Raw genomic sequence first — 16,438 nt, forward strand, 5'->3', positions numbered from 1 at the left:
ATACAATTGAATTGGCAGGAAAAATATCTGTTGAAATATTTCATGTTTAAGGGTGCAAATCTGGTTATACTTTCACATCATACTTAGAAATCTACTGAAGATGCAAACTCGAGTAAGCTCAAGTTTCCTCTGCAAACATTTTCAAATTCGTTCATAGATTACAGACAGTTGTTTTAAAATGGTAATGTACATGACATAACTGTGCTGCACTCTTATTGCAAATCATTTTTGAAGTTGCTACTTGTTGCTACTTCATTAGTGTTACTTTGGACAGCCTCCTGAAGTGATGCTTAATAACGTCAGCAGTACTTCTGAAAAGCCGCACTGTAAACTAACTGCAAAATAAGGAGCCCATGTGGACTAAACGTGATGATTACTTCATCTCTAATCTGCATCGTCAAATCTGTTAAGCAATGTTATGTCATTCCACTTCAGATTATGAGGGACGTAGTCCAGTTCCTTGTAAGTCATTGTGACAATGCACAGTCTTTTTCACTTTCATATGAACATTTTGTGGGTAGTGTATTAGAGGAAAACAGTCTGCACGTCTCTACAAATGTGTTAAAACAGTGACCTTGTAACAATGTTTCCAAAGAGTTTAGAAACAGTTTAATCTATAAAACTTTGGTTGAATCTGCATAGAACAGGCAAAGTCACGAATAGTTGGTAGTCATATTTATATATATATGTATGCCATTTAAGAAGAATTTTAGCAGCACAGCCATTACAAGAGCCTAGTAACGGCTAACCTAATATTAAATACAACATGTGTGTTGTACACACACTCACACGCAATACATCATACTCTGTTTTTCATAATTAACATATTTCATGTTAGCATATGCATAATACCTTAGAAAAGGCACCAAACCTGTAATCTTTAGACTGCAACTCCAGATGGTAATTTGAGTATTTATTATTTATCTATTAATTTTTTTAGACAGATTGGTCAAGGTAAAGCCTATATTTACCTTCTTGTGTAATTAATTTGATTGCCATAAGAACAATGTCTGTTTTAATCAGTAAAGCAACATATATATGAGCTAAAAGCTGTCCTTTTGGCTCATGAGTTTGCCATTTATTTTTCTCTACCACTGAGGAAGACATTGAAGCCTTACTGTACATCTTACACGCAGATGCAGTAAGTGCGGTAGGCCTGCATTACCATCTTTAGGCGACCTTAGCTTCTTGAGGTGACTGTTGTTGTGATTTGGTCCTATATAAATAATATTGAAATGAACTGAGCATTATTTTACCCCGGACTAGTGTGTGAATGTGTGAAAATAGACTGGGTTCAGTAAACTGATAGGACAAGTCTCTCATAGTCTTATTTTAGCCCAAATGTCCTATATTTGCGGCACAAGTCTATCTGTGGCTTTTAGCAGGTCGTTGGCTTTCAGATGACCTCAGGCTGTGCACAAACAGAAGTCAGATTGTGGGGCAGGAAGGATAACCACTGACTCGGCATATCCAGACAACCATCTGTTCCAAAACCACTTTGGTTTGATAATCAGCCAATATGATCAGGACAATTTCACTTCCTACATGCTTGTTCAGGTTTTATTTACACCGCAAAATTTCTCAAATGAAAATCTCTTGCCACAGAAATTGTCATTATTGGCTTCTTTCTGTCTAGGCAAAGCTTCTTGTGACACACTGGATCTGTATGACCTTAGGGATTTACCATAACATAATGCATGTGTAGGTCATCATACTGAAAGGAAAAAATTATGAGGATGTTTCCATTGTGTGCATTGTGTTTACTGCTTTTTTGTTATGTTAATGAGTGACTATAATTTCTTGCATGACTATAACTAGGCATATAACAGTTGTAGTCAAACAAGAAATCGAATGCACATGAAAGAAGCTGACCGAGCAACAGTCACAAAGAACTACAGTTCTAAAAGGTTTTATGTAACTTTTTTATGGACATGCGGAATTTACAGGCATAAAAAAATATTGAATATAACTGATTCTATAAGACTGAGAGCAAAATACTTTTAGGAAGTGGCATCAAACTGCTTTATGCCACAAAATGAGGAAAAACAAACAGGGACCAACTCCGGCTTTTCTTTCACAGGTCCCAGTTAATGGACGGGACAAGCTGTCTCACATGGTTTTGAAAGCAAAAAGGCAGGGGCTCCTGAGATAAATCTGCATAAGTGCAGAGGAAACTGCTCACAGGAGGTTTCAAACAAATAAATCAGAAAGTAACCGATGTTGCCGTTCAAGCTAATATTGTCATAATTATGAGCTTTTCCTTTAAGGTAAGCCAAGTGCAAAATTCCATAAACATGAGGCTAATATTAGCCTAATCACTAACCTTAAATGGGTTGCTGGGAGATCTGAATATTAACAAATTAGAACTAAATTCTTCAAAAAACCCTTATCTCCAGTTTTTTATGCCATGCTAGCAGTGTGGCTTTGAAGGATTACCATTTTAATTCAACAACTTCTCAACTGCATGTGGCCAAACTGCAAGAAAGCTAGTCTCCCCAAGGGGAGTCCTAATGAATTTAGTAGGTCCATGACTTTTTGGGTACCTTTTTGGGTAACTGTTACTCAGAAAGTAGAGGTTGACCACTAATTACTACCCTGGTAGTTTTAAAACTATCAGTGGTGTCTGCATGTTGAACAGATAAGATAAGATAGAACTTTATTAATCCCTCGGGTGGGTTCCTCTGGGAAATTCGGATAGCATATATATACAGATAGATACGGTAAAAAGTCCCAAGTGGTCAATCAGACTTGAAAAGCCCAACAAAACTGTAGTGTATTTATATTTTTACCATTTGTACTGACGTTTAATAATTGGAGCATGTTGTCTTTTCTACCAAACTAAGGTGGTGCATGTTTTCATTGTGAGCCTGTTAACTGGCATGAGCATTTAGCCCAAATATGCACTATTCCCAAGTTTGTTACTGTATTTTTCAGTTACATATTTCAGATTACATTAGATAAGATTAGACTTCATTCATCATTTTTATATAATTACCTAAAAATGAAATAGCCTTCGTTAGCCAACAAGTTGGTGGTGGAAATTGGTTTGAGGAGCTTAGCGTTAGGGCTAGGTTTTAGCTAGGTTATAGCCTAGCATTAACACCTCCACCCTTGTCTCTCTTCCATGTCCTCTTGCGGTGTTAACAATGCATGGTTGTCCTAATCCTGGGTGAGACCAGTGTTTTTTATCTGGGCTTATACAGTGTAGCAGGACAAGCTTGCTAAAACACTGTATTTCCCCTAATCGGTGATTCCTACAGTGGTTTCATACCTTTTTAGTTTGCTTGTATGAAGTCTGACGGGGCAAAACATCAGTTTTGTTGCTATGTTTCCAGGAATTTATTATTTCAAAGTACAAGAATCTTAATCATACTCTGTTTAAAGTAAATCTGGACTTGCTTTGTCTAACTCTGTCACTCTTTTGTCTCTCCTCCTACCCCAAGCCCTTGTGTCTAATAGGAGAATGAGGAAGAGGAGGAACTGGAAACCTTGGGAGCACCTCGGAAAGCTTATATGAAGTCTCAATGAAAGCATTAGAACAGCCTCTCTAGTTCTTGAATCAATGGCTAAGAAAGGGCGTACGAAGGGCGAGAAGCCCGAAGCCCTTATTTCTGCCTTACAGGCAGCTAATGAAGATCTCAGGTCCAAGTTGACTGACATTCAGATAGAGCTGCACCAAGAAAAATGCAAGGTACTGTACTACATCTCATATACATATATATATATATATATATGGACTATTATCTCTTGGACCACTTTCTGTGTAAATACAGCATTTTTAAAACCTTAATAAAGTTTAAATGTTAAAATGTTCAGAACCATCACTGACAGCTTGAGAAATTTTTATAGTATGTATTTATGAAAAATAACCAAACCCTTCCTTTCGTGCTCCTCTAAAGGTGAGCAAACTGGAGCGAGACAAGGTGCAAGAGGTGAAGCGGGTGCGAGAGCAGGAGCAGCACCGTCATACTGCCATGCTAACAGAGCAGCGGGCAAAGTGGCATGAGGAAAAGCAAAAGGAGCTCCAGGCTCTCAGGGAAAACCTGACACGGCAGCACGAGCAAGAACTGGCCCGCCATGCTAAAATCAAAGACCAGGAAAACCAGAGGCTGAAAGCAGCACTGAATGCCATGCGTGATGGCAGTGGAGAGAAGGTGAGTTTAAAGATGTCCGTTAAACAGATTTTAAGATTTTCATTCCACCCTACACTTACTTGTTTTTCAGAAAAATGTAAAGATAAATAAATAAATAAATAAATAAATAAATAAATAAATAAATAAATAAAACCCTTATCAACCTGGTCAACCTGGTCAACCTTTTTCTTTCTGCCTTCACTTTTTCAGGTACGCACAGCACTGACTCTTGAAGCCAAGGAGGACGCACGTCGTTTCTTTGACCAGGAGAGAGTTAAACTCCTGCAGGAGATAGCAGAGCTAAAGGCTACTAAAAAGCAGACTGACGAGGCTCTCAGCAACATGATCCAGGCTGACAAGATGAAGGCTGGGGACCTGCGGGTGGAGCACCAGCAGCACCAGGAGCAGATCTCTAAGATCAAATGGGACTGTGAGAAAGACATCCGCAGACTGGTATGAACAGTCACTGCAAATAAACACCATAAAACTAGAAACAGGTTTCACATGTATCTTCAACATATGAATAATGAGCATGTCACAATTTCTGCGTCCATGAATCTGTGACCTTAGGAATCATAAATAACTACACGTGAAAAATGTTAGGGAAATCTATTTATGTTTTATGTGTTTGAAAGAAAAAAAACAGATTTTTAAATCACCAAAAATCAGTGTTGGTATACTCTTTAAAATCTTTTATTGTTTGAGCTTTAGTAGACACAACTCTATAATGGATTCACTCTCTCACGAGACTTCGAGAAGTATTCAAAGAATTTTAACAGGAATCATTACTTGAATAGTTTCTCTAGCTAGCCTGTGTCTACAACAGAGTATACAGAGTAAAATAGAGAAGAATGGGGTAGATTTCTATCTATTTAAATGAGCTACATTTGTGTTTAATGCAACCTATGTAAGAACAAAAGAGCAGCAGGGAAAACATTTTCATTTGTAACCTGCATAACGTAGAAACCTGGTGCTGAGAGAGTTTAATTATGGACACATCTAATGCAGTAAATTTCCTTCCAAATTGCTATCAAGGTAGTCTTTGTAATTTATCGGTCAGTCGAAATGCCTAAAATTAGTTTTTATTTAGCCAATAAAAAAAACAACAACAACATGATATTAAAATATCTGCATAAAATCTTTTCACAACTTTAAAACAAGCTTTAAAAATACTGGTCAAGCCCTGAAAATAACAAAATAATTGCAAAATAATTTGTGCAATACATCCTTTAAGTGATAGGTTGCACGACAATGCCAGATGTAGCAAACATAATACAAATTAAACGTCATATATTCAATTTTATATTACATTTATGTCATTTTAAAATTTAATCAGAAAGCTCAATAAACACTGCACTTTCAAAAAATTTTCTCATAATTGCTTCATGGTTCAAGCATAACATGGTTAGGGTCAACTATTTATGGGTCTGTTGTTCCTCTCTACTTGTATAAGTCGGTCTGGTTTCTTTACAGTTGTTTGTTAGTTTGTTAGAAATACATTAAAAGAAAACACAAGCAAAAATCATATAAAACTTTCTGTTCTAACATTTAAAACCCTAATTCTGATCATAATGTCATAAAGAGTGATGGGAACAATTCGGATAGCATCGGAAATAAAACGCCTTCCTTTCAGCCATTACTTAATGATTTTTCCATTTCCTTCTCCCACACCACAGGTGGACGAAATCAAAGGTAAGGACCGCACCATTTTCGCTCTGGAAAAAGAACTGGAATCGACATCGGGTTACTTACAGAAGCTGCAGCTTCAGAAGGATGCCCTGGATGAACAGTTATTCCTTGTTAAGGAGGCTGAGTGTGGCCTGGGAAGCCCAAAAAGAGAAATCCCAGGCAGAGCTGGAGATGGTGCGGAGCACTGTGGCAGCCCAGTAAGTAGAGAAACCATCGAGAAGCAGCTCAGGGAATTAAAACAAATAATATTAAACTGCTAATTTAAAAGAAACTGTCTTACTTCTTGAATTCACTTCAATACTTTTGCTGAAGCACTTGAGTGCACTTGGTTTAGATTGTTTTAAAAGTCTAATAGTCAAAATGGAAACCATGTCATGTACACACTCAGGCATTTCTGTAAGTGCCAAACTATAAAAGACTATAAGAGAGGGGCGGTCCGCACATGAATCAGCTCCAAGCTATAATTTAATTTTAATCAGTGCAAAACAAAACCACTACAAGACAGGATGGACTGTTCTGTTTTGCAGTCCATTACATCACGTATTCTTCACACTTCCCTTGTGACTTGATTGGTCAAATGATAAAGGATTGCATTTTGTTTGTTTCAGGACATGAGGAGAAACCAGAGGCGTATGGCTGAACTCAATGGGACTATACGCAAGCTGGAGGACCGCAACTCGCTGCTGGGGGATGAGAGGAATGAACTGGTATGATGAAATTCAAGAAACTTAATTCATTTTTAATGTTTCTGCTTTTCCTTGAAAGTTCCCAGCTGCTGTTTCGTTGTCATCTCTTTTCTTACGGGTCTTCCTTAATCACCATTTAAATTAAATTTATGATTTTTTTTCCCCTCACTAGCTGAAACGTGTTCGAGAGTCAGAGAAGCAGTGTAAGCCCCTGCTGGACAAGAACAAGCTGCTGAGTAAGAGGAATGACGATTTGACCCAGACGATCCAGAAGCTGGAGGAGAAGCTGAAGAGCCTGATGAAAGAAAACCTTGAGATGGTCTGCACAAAGTATCAGTAGCCTCATTCTGTATATACGCACGCTGACTTACACTTGAATAGTGTGATCTCAGTGGACACTTCTCTGTGTTTTTGTGGATCTGCAGAAGGAGAGGATAAACTCTCATCCTCCACTGAAGAAGCTAAAGTCTCTCAATGACCTGGACCAAGCCCATGATGACCAGGAAATAGCCTTTCTCAAGCTTCAAGTCTTGGAGCAGCAAAGCATGATTGATGAACTGACAAGAGTATGTTTCTTATAGTGTTTCAGTAATTTATCAAGTAAGCCATGTTGTTGCCGTGATGCTCTGACATTTTGACACAGTCCTGATACAACACTGAATCTTTCTGCTTAGGTCAGATAGATTCAGATGAAAAGGAAGTAATTTCAGAGGATAATGAGCTATTATGACATCATGGTCAAGATGACCCACAGTAGGGACCTGCTCCAAACAGGACATAGTTTGCTGAAAATTGGTGTAATGCTTGTTAATCTTGTGAAAATGTATTGCCATGACTATCCTTACTAGAAAACTAGAAAATCAAGCACAGTATAGAGCATATCCCAGTTTATATGTTTGGGTTTGATAAATATGACCCATAGCAGGAATTTCAGATTAGTTTTTTGTCTACAATCATCGATTTTGATGGTATTTAAATCACACATATTCCAAAAAACCACATATGTGTTGTTTACATCTGTAGTACACTACTTTGCAAAAGTCTCAAGCCACCCATCATTTTGTCTTCAGGAATAGTTCTCCAGGCTTTTTGAAGGACACCCCAAATCTCTTATGGATTTGGCTGCCTTTTGTTGCTTCACCTGTTAAAATGATGCCACACTGCTGGAGTAATGTTGAGGTCCGGACTCTGGGGAAGCCAACATTTCTATCTGAATATGCTTTTACTGCACTGGTAGTGTGTTTGGGATCGTCATCATGCTGAAAATAAAATGAAGCTCTTGCCAGTCTGAGCCTTTCCAGGTGGAATTGTGTGGTAAATAAAAATATGGATGATACTTTTCAAGTTATATAATTCCATCAATTTTTAATCAAAATTGATGGAATTTCTCTTTCCCTTCCTTAAGAAGGAAACAGCTGCTACTCCACTGAGACCGTCTCTGATGAGGCTTGATGGATCAACTGAAGGACTAGCTGGATCTCAGATCCGGTGTCAGGTCTTTGATGGATCTGTTTCTCAAAGGTCATGACTTTCACATATTGTTGCAGGAACCTTTTTAGCCCTGCCACTTCTTCTTTTCTCCTTCACTTGTTCAGCTGCCTAATTTCTTTCAAGGATACACGGTCGGTACACCATGCGAGATATGTTAGGTTTTTTGCTAATAGCTTTTTGAGAATCACCTTGAAACATATCAAACTGTGTTATCGTCATCATTTTTTATTATATCCAACTAAAGAAATGCATCACTGGTTTGTCCATTGAGTTAGGTGCCTTTTTTATGCTTGGATGATTCTTAGGTCAGTGTTACGTGTTTAAACAAACAAACAAACAAAATGTTTCTCTGAAAATAATTAGTACTGGACTGAAATTAAGTTAAAAACCAGTGTGTAAACATTCACAGATATTCAGAAAGCCTGGAGAACTATTGCTCTAAACCACTTTTTGTTTCCTTGGAAACAAATATAAAGAATTGAGGGGTGGCTCATGACTTTTGCACACCTATAGCATTTTTGCTATGGGGTAGCTCTTGTAATTTTGCTGCTTCTATAAATTTGATCATGTAACCTAAAGAAAGAAAATCAAAGAAAGTAACTGTGTCTTTAGTCGTAGTGTTAAAGTGTGTTGTTCATCTGTCTGATTTTCCAGGACCGAGAAAAACTCCTAAGAAAGAAACGGCATAAAAGAAGTTCAAGGCCAATAAAGGTAGGATAAATTCAATTTGTTAATGGCTGCTTAATTTAAAGTGTGTGTAGAAAGTGTGCATTAAAAAAAAGTATGGAAGTCAGTCCTGTTTGAGCGGATTGTTTCAATAAGAGTGTAAACTGTAGTTAAACAAATGAGTGAGTGCAAGGAGAAACTCGACCTGTTAATAATGCAGGAAACAAACTAAAAATTGATAGTATTTAACACAAAACATGGCTTTTTGTTAAATGTGAAGCACCAAAAGGAAAAAAAAGTGTATTGATTGCTCTATCGTGAAAGATTTTGGTATTTATTTTCTGCAGAGGCATATCGTGGTTGATACTTTCTTTGGGTATGATGAAGAGTCTATGGACTCAGAGACATCCTCAGTGGCTTCATTTCGAATGGACAGAACTCCTGCTACTCCTGAGGAAGACCTGGATGATGTATGAGCTTATATTTATCATATCCAAAAGATAGTCTAGCATTAATCTCAGTAATCTCATTTATATTCACATCAGGGCCTTCAATTGTGTTTTTACTTTTTAAACTTCTTCTATCAACATCAAATTTGCTCAGTCATACCAGCTGGGTAATGTTAGCTCATCAGATGTATCAGTATAATGATGCTGTCTCCTAGAATCATAACCTTTGATCTTTTTCCTGTGTGTATCAATCAAGAGTCTAGCCAACGAGGAGTCAGAGCTACGTTTCCGTCAGCTCACCAGGGAATACCAGGCCTTACAGCGAGCTTACGCCCTGCTGCAGGAACAGAAAGGAGGCCTACTGGATGCTGAAATCGAAGCTAAGGTACATGTATAAAGATTAATTAATTAGTTACTGCTCAGTCTGGAAACCTCTGATCTGGTCTGAAACTGTAAAGTTACAATCCCCCAAAAATTCTAATGTCCCCCTGAGGATTATTTAAGTTGGAGGTACAACACTGTTCATTCAAGGTTACGTCTGTCTGCCTTAGCAGTGAGAAATTCAGTTATTGAGAATTTTATTACCACTAGTCTGAAGTATTCATCTAAACACACGATTTATAAAATCATTTTTTGACATTTATTCTATCGTATGAGGCTGTAAAAGAGTCATTTTGAGCGTGGCCACATCATGTGGATGTCAGATGTACTTTTTAATTAGTTCAGCTGCCATCATTGATTGGGTAATGTCCCATGCTTGACCAGGACACAAAACATTCTTTTAGACTTTTCAGTCGTTCTCTTTTAATGTCTGCATATAGCGACATTATGTACGTTGTATGTTGGGTTGAAATGCTGCAAAAACCCCTCAAAAAACCAAAACAACATTTGTGAGAGTTTTAGGTGTGGCTTAAACAGATCCCATTATAGAGCCTGAGTGCAGTCAGGAGTGAACGCCAGATAAAAATTAAAGTCTTACAAGATTTGTAAAAAATTCTAATGAATATCTGTTTTGCTCCTGGTTCAGGCTCACGAACAGCTCCAAGCAGAGGTTCTCAGGTATAAAGCCAAGATAGAGGACTTGGAGAAGGAACTAACCCTGAAGGGACAGGTAGGATGCGTAAACACACGTATGAATGAAGGTGTTTGCATGTGTGCATGAAGGGATTGGAAAAAATAACCATATTTGTTTAATAAATATATGAAATGATGTGTACCTTTCCACTAATCAGGACTCCAAATGGGTTGAAGAGAAGCAGCTGTTCCTAAGAAGGAATCAGGAGTTGTTAGAAAAGGTTGGACTCACATTTTTTTTCGATAATCAGTGAACAATGAAATAGTGGAAATGAAAACAGACACATTCATTCTGATCCTTTGTGGCACCCAGGTGGAAAAGTTGGAGTCAGACTGTAATCGGCTGCAGCAGGAGCTTCAAGACTCCAAAGATCAAAATGAACTGTTAGAGTTTAGGATACTGGAGCTAGAGGTACGTCACAAAGGGTTTTCTACCAAGTAAGATAAGGGTTGTCTGTGAATGTTTGCGCCTAATAATCAGGTGAGCCTAAATAACTTGTGTGTTTTTTACTGAGTTAAAAACGTTTTGCTTTCCCAAGAGCTGAGAAAAAGTGATTTTAGTGTAATTATTACACAAACAACACTCTGGTGATTAAAGCAGCCACATTGGTTTTACATTTCATAGATTTTATTAAAGTGAATTAAACCACAGTGAAATATTTCATGGCAAATCAGGAGAGACTGTAGCCACTTTACAGGGGAAAAGAAGTGGTGTCCGAAATTATCGAATTTTTTCTGAAGGCTGGGGATTATATCGTTTCGTAAAAGTACAAGGTAAACTTTGAGTTGAACACAGTGAGGTTTTAAAAGAACAACACAACACAATCCCTGCTTTAACTCGAGGACTGTGGAGAAGAGCAGAATCGTTGTTTAACAGGGTGCATGCCTCGTGTCTTGGAATGGCTCCAAGAGTCTCTGATTTCCAAGCTCGATAACCAGCTGACAGCAGTTTCTGTGTTCTGGCTTCGCTCTGGTGCAGTGACTGACAGCACCTTACCAAGGCTTTAACTGCCACCTAGTGAACACAGAGGAAAAGTTCTTGCTCGGACGTGCCGTGCACATTCACCTGATTTCACCTCTGGCAACATCAAAGTGATTCAGCCTCGGTTTAAACTAAAAACCTCCAGCGCTGCTGTCAGGATTGGCATGCCACTAGTCAGATGACAGCGTTTGCAATGAACTTGTGAACCAAGTTAGAAACTTTGTAGCTGAACAAAGACAGTGCTGCTTACTAAAACTCAAGCATGCAAAGAGAATCACTGATAGGGACTAATATAATCCATCATTAGAACTCCGGGTAAGACTGTCACTCGTCCTGTTTTTTTCTCTCTTGATTTAAATATTAATTTTAGGCTCCTATGATAGAGATTATGTTATAATGCTGTTATAATTCATAGGAGGCTTGCAGAAGACTTTTTGCATAATAAAAAGTGGGGTTTTTTTGCTGTTTTAGGAGCGCGAGAGGAGGTCTCCTCCATTCAACCATTTGAGAATGCATCCTTTCTCTGAGGGAGTCAGTGCACTGCAGATCTACTGTATGAAGGAAGGAGTTAAGGTGCGCAATGAGACGGGCTGATGCTTTATCATAGTTTATCGTTAAGTAGCTAAAAACAGCAAAGATTAAATGTTAAAGGAATTTATATGTATTTACACCCTAATCAGTTGTATTGTCTTCTTTCCACAGGATGTATGCATACCAGATCTCATCAAACTGCTGGATATCCTCGGAGACAACGGGGTAAATTCATACGGAACTTAACATTTCATTTTCCGTCGCTAAAACATTTACATTATTAAGGTTTAAATGTCTTTTTTGTGCAGAACTTAAGGAACGAGGAGCAAGTGGCTATTATTCAGGCTAGCACCGTTTTGTCACTTGCAGAAAAGGTAAGGCTGGAAGCTACATTGTGTTTAAATTAACATCAGATTGTTCTGTGGTTTAATAAATCATGTTTTGTTGCTTGTTATTTTCCAGTGGATTCAACAGATTGAAGGGACAGAGGCAGCACTGCACCAGAAGATGATGGACCTGGAGATAGAGATGGTGGGACACAACAAGGGGCAGACTTTGTTTCATGATTATCATTTGTGATATGACTGATTCTTCTGCTTAACCTTCTGCCTTTAAGACATTTAATTAACATTCCTTGGATAAAGTCACATCATACCCAAAGAGTCTCCATAACCAGTATTTGAAGCACCATGTGCCTGCTGCACATTAAGTTCTAGACTTGCACCGTGACACTTTAACAGGGAGGCGTTAAATGTTACTTAGTGGCACTGGGCTCAGTTAAAAAAAAAAAAAAAGAATAGATAGGAAAGGAAAAAAGAGAAATAATGACGATGGTTTATTGAATATTCCACGTTGTACCCAGATCCTTCCTGTAAGTTATGACTAGTAAACCGAACAAACAAAAAATCTGTCATTGATGTTGGGTTTTCTTCACAGATCCATATCCTATAGTTTCAAACAGTTAAACCACATGTTAGGAAGTGGTTTAAGTTTATGTTATCACTTCTTTCTCTGCTAAACACTGGTCCTAATATGCTCCATGTGTACAGGAGATGTTTTGCAAACAGAAAGGATATCTGGAAGAGGAGCTGGACTACAGAAAACAGGCCCTGGATCAGGCATACATGGTGGGTGTGTTTTTTGTCTCTTGTACATCTGGGGCTGAGAAAACAGTGCCTCGTTTTATTTGGGGTCTAAATTTCAGTTCCCAAGGTGACACATAATCTTATGATTAGAATCATGACAGTATTGTTAGGCGTGTAGCTGTTTGAAGAAAAGTGAATAAGTTCTTAGAAACTTAACTAACAACACTTTTCTACATTGCTTCTCTTCACAGCAAATCCAGGAGTTGGAAGCAACCTTATACAACGCCCTGCAGCAAGACAAGGTCTTTGATTTGCCATCATGCATTTATGCATTGCCGTACAGCCATACATTTTTACCAAAAAAAAAGGCTAAAGAAAACAAAAACAGTTGTAGCTTTGTTGAGTCTCACCCATCTTTTGAAATGTCACCACAGTCATCTGATACAGTGGGTGAGGTTTATCTAATTAAGATAAGAAATGCCAAATTCCTCCCAAATAATTTGGATCATCGAAGCTGTTGACACAGCTAGTTCTTGGTAAACGAATGACTGGTGTGAGATTATTAACAGAGATAAAGAAACAGAAAAGGCTTCTACAAGCCCTCAAGGATTCTTATGATTTGATAAAGCCTCAGCTGATAAAGAGCAGTAACACTGGAGGTGTAAGGAGTCTTTCAGATCAATCACAATCCAGTATTTGTGCTTCACGCCTGTCTTCTTTTCACCAGGTGATAAAGTACGGCGAGCCTCTGGATGAGCTTCAGAGGGACGAGCTGCGGACGGCAGTGGAGAAGCTGAGGAGGCAGATGCTGAGGAAGAGTCGAGAGTACGACTGCCAGATCCTCCAGGAGAGGATGGAACTTCTGCACCAGGCACATCAGGTCTGTTGCTGTCTGTAAATGTGGCTGCTGATGATACAGTAGAGCTTTGCGTGGAAGTAGGTTTGTAGGTCACATGCTTTATACTGGTATTGTTATTATTTTTTTCCCCTCTCTAAATAATTGCAGAGAATTCGTGATCTTGAAGATAAGACAGAAATCCAGAGGAGGCAGATTAAAGACCTGGAGGAAAAGGTAGGATGTGTTTGATGGCCTAATGTGAAAACAATTGGATGCAGAAATATCTCATTTCTCATGATCAGCAGCTTGGCTTTACACTCATAAAGGAACGCTAATTGAATTTTGATAGTTTAGGAGAAAAGATAAAAAGGGAATCAGTCTCAAATCTCAAATCATGTGATATTCATAAATATGATTTCATAATTCACAATGAGCCACGCCCGCTGCACAGTGAACCTCTGTTCCTGTCCCTTCTGTGACTAACATGTCTCAAGTGTTCCTCTAATTCTCTTCTTCTCTTCCTTTGTCCCTCCTTCATCTTTCTTTCTTCCTATAGTTTCTGTTTCTGTTCTTGTTCTTTTCTCTTGCCTTTATCCTTTGGCCTTGAAGTCTTTGGCGTGTCCTGTAGCAGAGGTGAGTCCTGTTGGGCTTTCAGTAGAAAATTCAAATCACTGCCATCCCTCTTTTTGACCTTGGTTAAATATTTTACTGAGGAAAGCCATAAACCTCAAACAGTTTTACAAATTGACCACTGGGTGGCTCTGTGTCTTTCAGAATCAAGAAAAGATTTGACCCTGGTCTGCACACTCTCCCACCTTCCTTCATCTGTCATTACTTTTTCTTTGTACTCTCATCATCTTTCCACCTATGCAGTTTTGTTACAGCTTCGTGATAATTTTTTTTCCATGTTTTCTGTGTTTCGCTCCATGTTTACATTCCGTTTTTACCGTCTTGGTAGCAGATACCATGAGCACCTTTCTATCCATTATATATTTCTTCATTGTCAACTCTTTGGTTATTACCATTGTTTATACCTGCATTGCAGAAACCCTTTGAGGTTTGTGAATTGTTCTAGATGATTGTTTTTCACCCAGCAATTCGTGTTTTTATAGACTAAAACTAAAGTTACCAATTAATTTATTATGGCTGATGTAAAAACAATATATGGAGAAAAAATTCATGTTCCCATCTAGCTGAAGATAACAAGTCCAGTGTTCACTAACATTTTTGCTCTGGTTTGTTCTCTGCTGCTCAGCTGTTTGTGCATGGAAGGTTAGAAATTTTACAGTTGGTTTACAAGAGGTGTAAAAGCAAGGAAAAACACTTCGACTAGAAAGAATACTGGGAAGAACACTCAACGGCCGCTTTATTAGGCACAATCACTCATTAACACAAGAGACTTATATTAAACCAGATTCTTTGATCCCCATGATAGAACAGAGAAAACCCGACTCAGGAGTGGTCAAAACATTTATAATTCTTTATTCAATCATCTTCCAGCAGAGAGAGCCCTGCACAGCCCAAAGCCAGCTGCAGAATCTCTAACATTAGAAGCTAAAAATGTGTCTCATATAGGTGTTATTTTGGTACTTTACACGCCACACATAGTTTCGATACAAACAACTCCTTATATGTTACTAGTTCCAATCCCATGGCAGCAACTTATTGCTGTAGACTTATTGCTTATTGTAGACATGTTCAAGACGGCACGCTGACGATCAAATCAAGCATCAGGATGCTGAAAAAGGTGATTTAAGGGACTTCGAAGCAACAGAAGACCACACTAGATGCCACTATTGTCAGCTAAGAACAGGAAACTGAGGCTACATCTTGCACGTTCTCAGCAAACGTAGACAGTAGAAGATTGCCTGATCTGATGAGACTCGATTTCTGCTGCAACATTTGGATGTCCGGGTCAAAATTTGGCGTAAACAACTTGAAACCATACCATGCTGCGTTATATCAACAGTACAGGCTGCTGCTGCTGGTGTAATGATGTGGGAGATATTCTCTTGACACTCTTTCTGATTTGTAGTACGAACTGAGGATTGTTTCAACACAACAGTCTCCCTAAATATTGCTGCTTACCATATCCATCCTTTTATGACCACAGTACAGCACTAGAAACGCATACCTAATATAGTGGCCAGTGAGTTTAGTCGTAGACTGTAAAGCAAAAACAAATAGTAGTAAAATTCTAATATTCTCATGAGAGACAGCTGAGTACAGAGATTATAATCTTTTGACATAGGGGCTACTCTACTGCTACTGACTGAGCATACCGATATCTAAAGATGATAAAAATGTGCCACATGCTGCATGTTTTGTGTGTTCTAATCTAGTCTTTCATGACTTCTCTCTCTCTTTCTCTCAGGTGGTATGTCAGCTTGGGGATCTTGTTTGTGACTGCAGTGTTATTTATTTTCTGGACAAGTGTGAAACGGTGTGTGTAGCAGTGGCTGCTCGTGTCATAACATCAGTGACTGCTGTCGGTATAGCTGGATGTATTGTGTGCTGGTCGGATCACACTTCAGATTTAATATTATTATTATTATTATTATTATTAATATCGTTTTTTAACCGGGTGAGGTTGGTTCTCATCCTGCTGCCCAGGATGATATTTTTAGGACATTAAATATCTCTCCAAGCAGCTGAGAATACAGACTGCAAGGAATGGCAGGCAATTGGGGAAACAGATATAGTGCATTCAGACATGTACACACACACACACACACACACACACACACACACACACACACACACACACACACACACAAAACTAAGACACATAATGCTCTCCTGTAACATTAAACG

At 38.5% G+C, this 16,438-nt stretch overlaps 1 protein-coding gene across 3 annotated transcripts in view; it reads left to right on the forward strand.

Moving 5' to 3' along the window:
• Window positions 1-16,372, forward strand: part of jakmip2 (janus kinase and microtubule interacting protein 2) — a 24,315-nt gene extending 7,943 nt beyond the window's left edge. For 2 of the 3 annotated variants that reach the window (XM_005727741.1, XM_005727742.1), the window contains exons 2-23: window positions 3,444-3,691; window positions 3,900-4,154; window positions 4,344-4,586; window positions 5,810-6,019; window positions 6,431-6,529; window positions 6,681-6,827; window positions 6,934-7,074; window positions 8,654-8,710; window positions 9,013-9,135; window positions 9,371-9,499; window positions 10,142-10,225; window positions 10,347-10,409; window positions 10,502-10,600; window positions 11,642-11,743; window positions 11,873-11,926; window positions 12,010-12,075; window positions 12,164-12,232; window positions 12,751-12,828; window positions 13,038-13,088; window positions 13,514-13,666; window positions 13,793-13,858; window positions 15,999-16,372. In XM_005727741.1, the coding sequence (XP_005727798.1) occupies window positions 3,563-3,691; window positions 3,900-4,154; window positions 4,344-4,586; window positions 5,810-6,019; window positions 6,431-6,529; window positions 6,681-6,827; window positions 6,934-7,074; window positions 8,654-8,710; window positions 9,013-9,135; window positions 9,371-9,499; window positions 10,142-10,225; window positions 10,347-10,409; window positions 10,502-10,600; window positions 11,642-11,743; window positions 11,873-11,926; window positions 12,010-12,075; window positions 12,164-12,232; window positions 12,751-12,828; window positions 13,038-13,088; window positions 13,514-13,666; window positions 13,793-13,858; window positions 15,999-16,259 (2,679 nt within the window). In that variant the 5' untranslated portion in view covers window positions 3,444-3,562 and the 3' untranslated portion in view covers window positions 16,260-16,372. Of the gene's footprint in view, window positions 1-3,443; window positions 3,692-3,899; window positions 4,155-4,343; window positions 4,587-5,809; window positions 6,020-6,430; window positions 6,530-6,680; window positions 6,828-6,933; window positions 7,075-8,653; window positions 8,711-9,012; window positions 9,136-9,370; window positions 9,500-10,141; window positions 10,226-10,346; window positions 10,410-10,501; window positions 10,601-11,641; window positions 11,744-11,872; window positions 11,927-12,009; window positions 12,076-12,163; window positions 12,233-12,750; window positions 12,829-13,037; window positions 13,089-13,513; window positions 13,667-13,792; window positions 13,859-14,180; window positions 14,258-15,998 lie in introns of all 3 variants that reach the window. The other variant, XM_005727743.1, reaches the window with a different exon arrangement.
• Window positions 16,373-16,438: the final 66 nt, after the last annotated feature.

The sequence above is a fragment of the Pundamilia nyererei genome, unplaced genomic scaffold (genome assembly GCF_000239375.1).
Source record: "Pundamilia nyererei isolate P.nyererei 1_Seehausen unplaced genomic scaffold, PunNye1.0 scaffold00026, whole genome shotgun sequence".
Classification (NCBI taxonomy): domain Eukaryota; kingdom Metazoa; phylum Chordata; class Actinopteri; order Cichliformes; family Cichlidae; genus Pundamilia; species Pundamilia nyererei.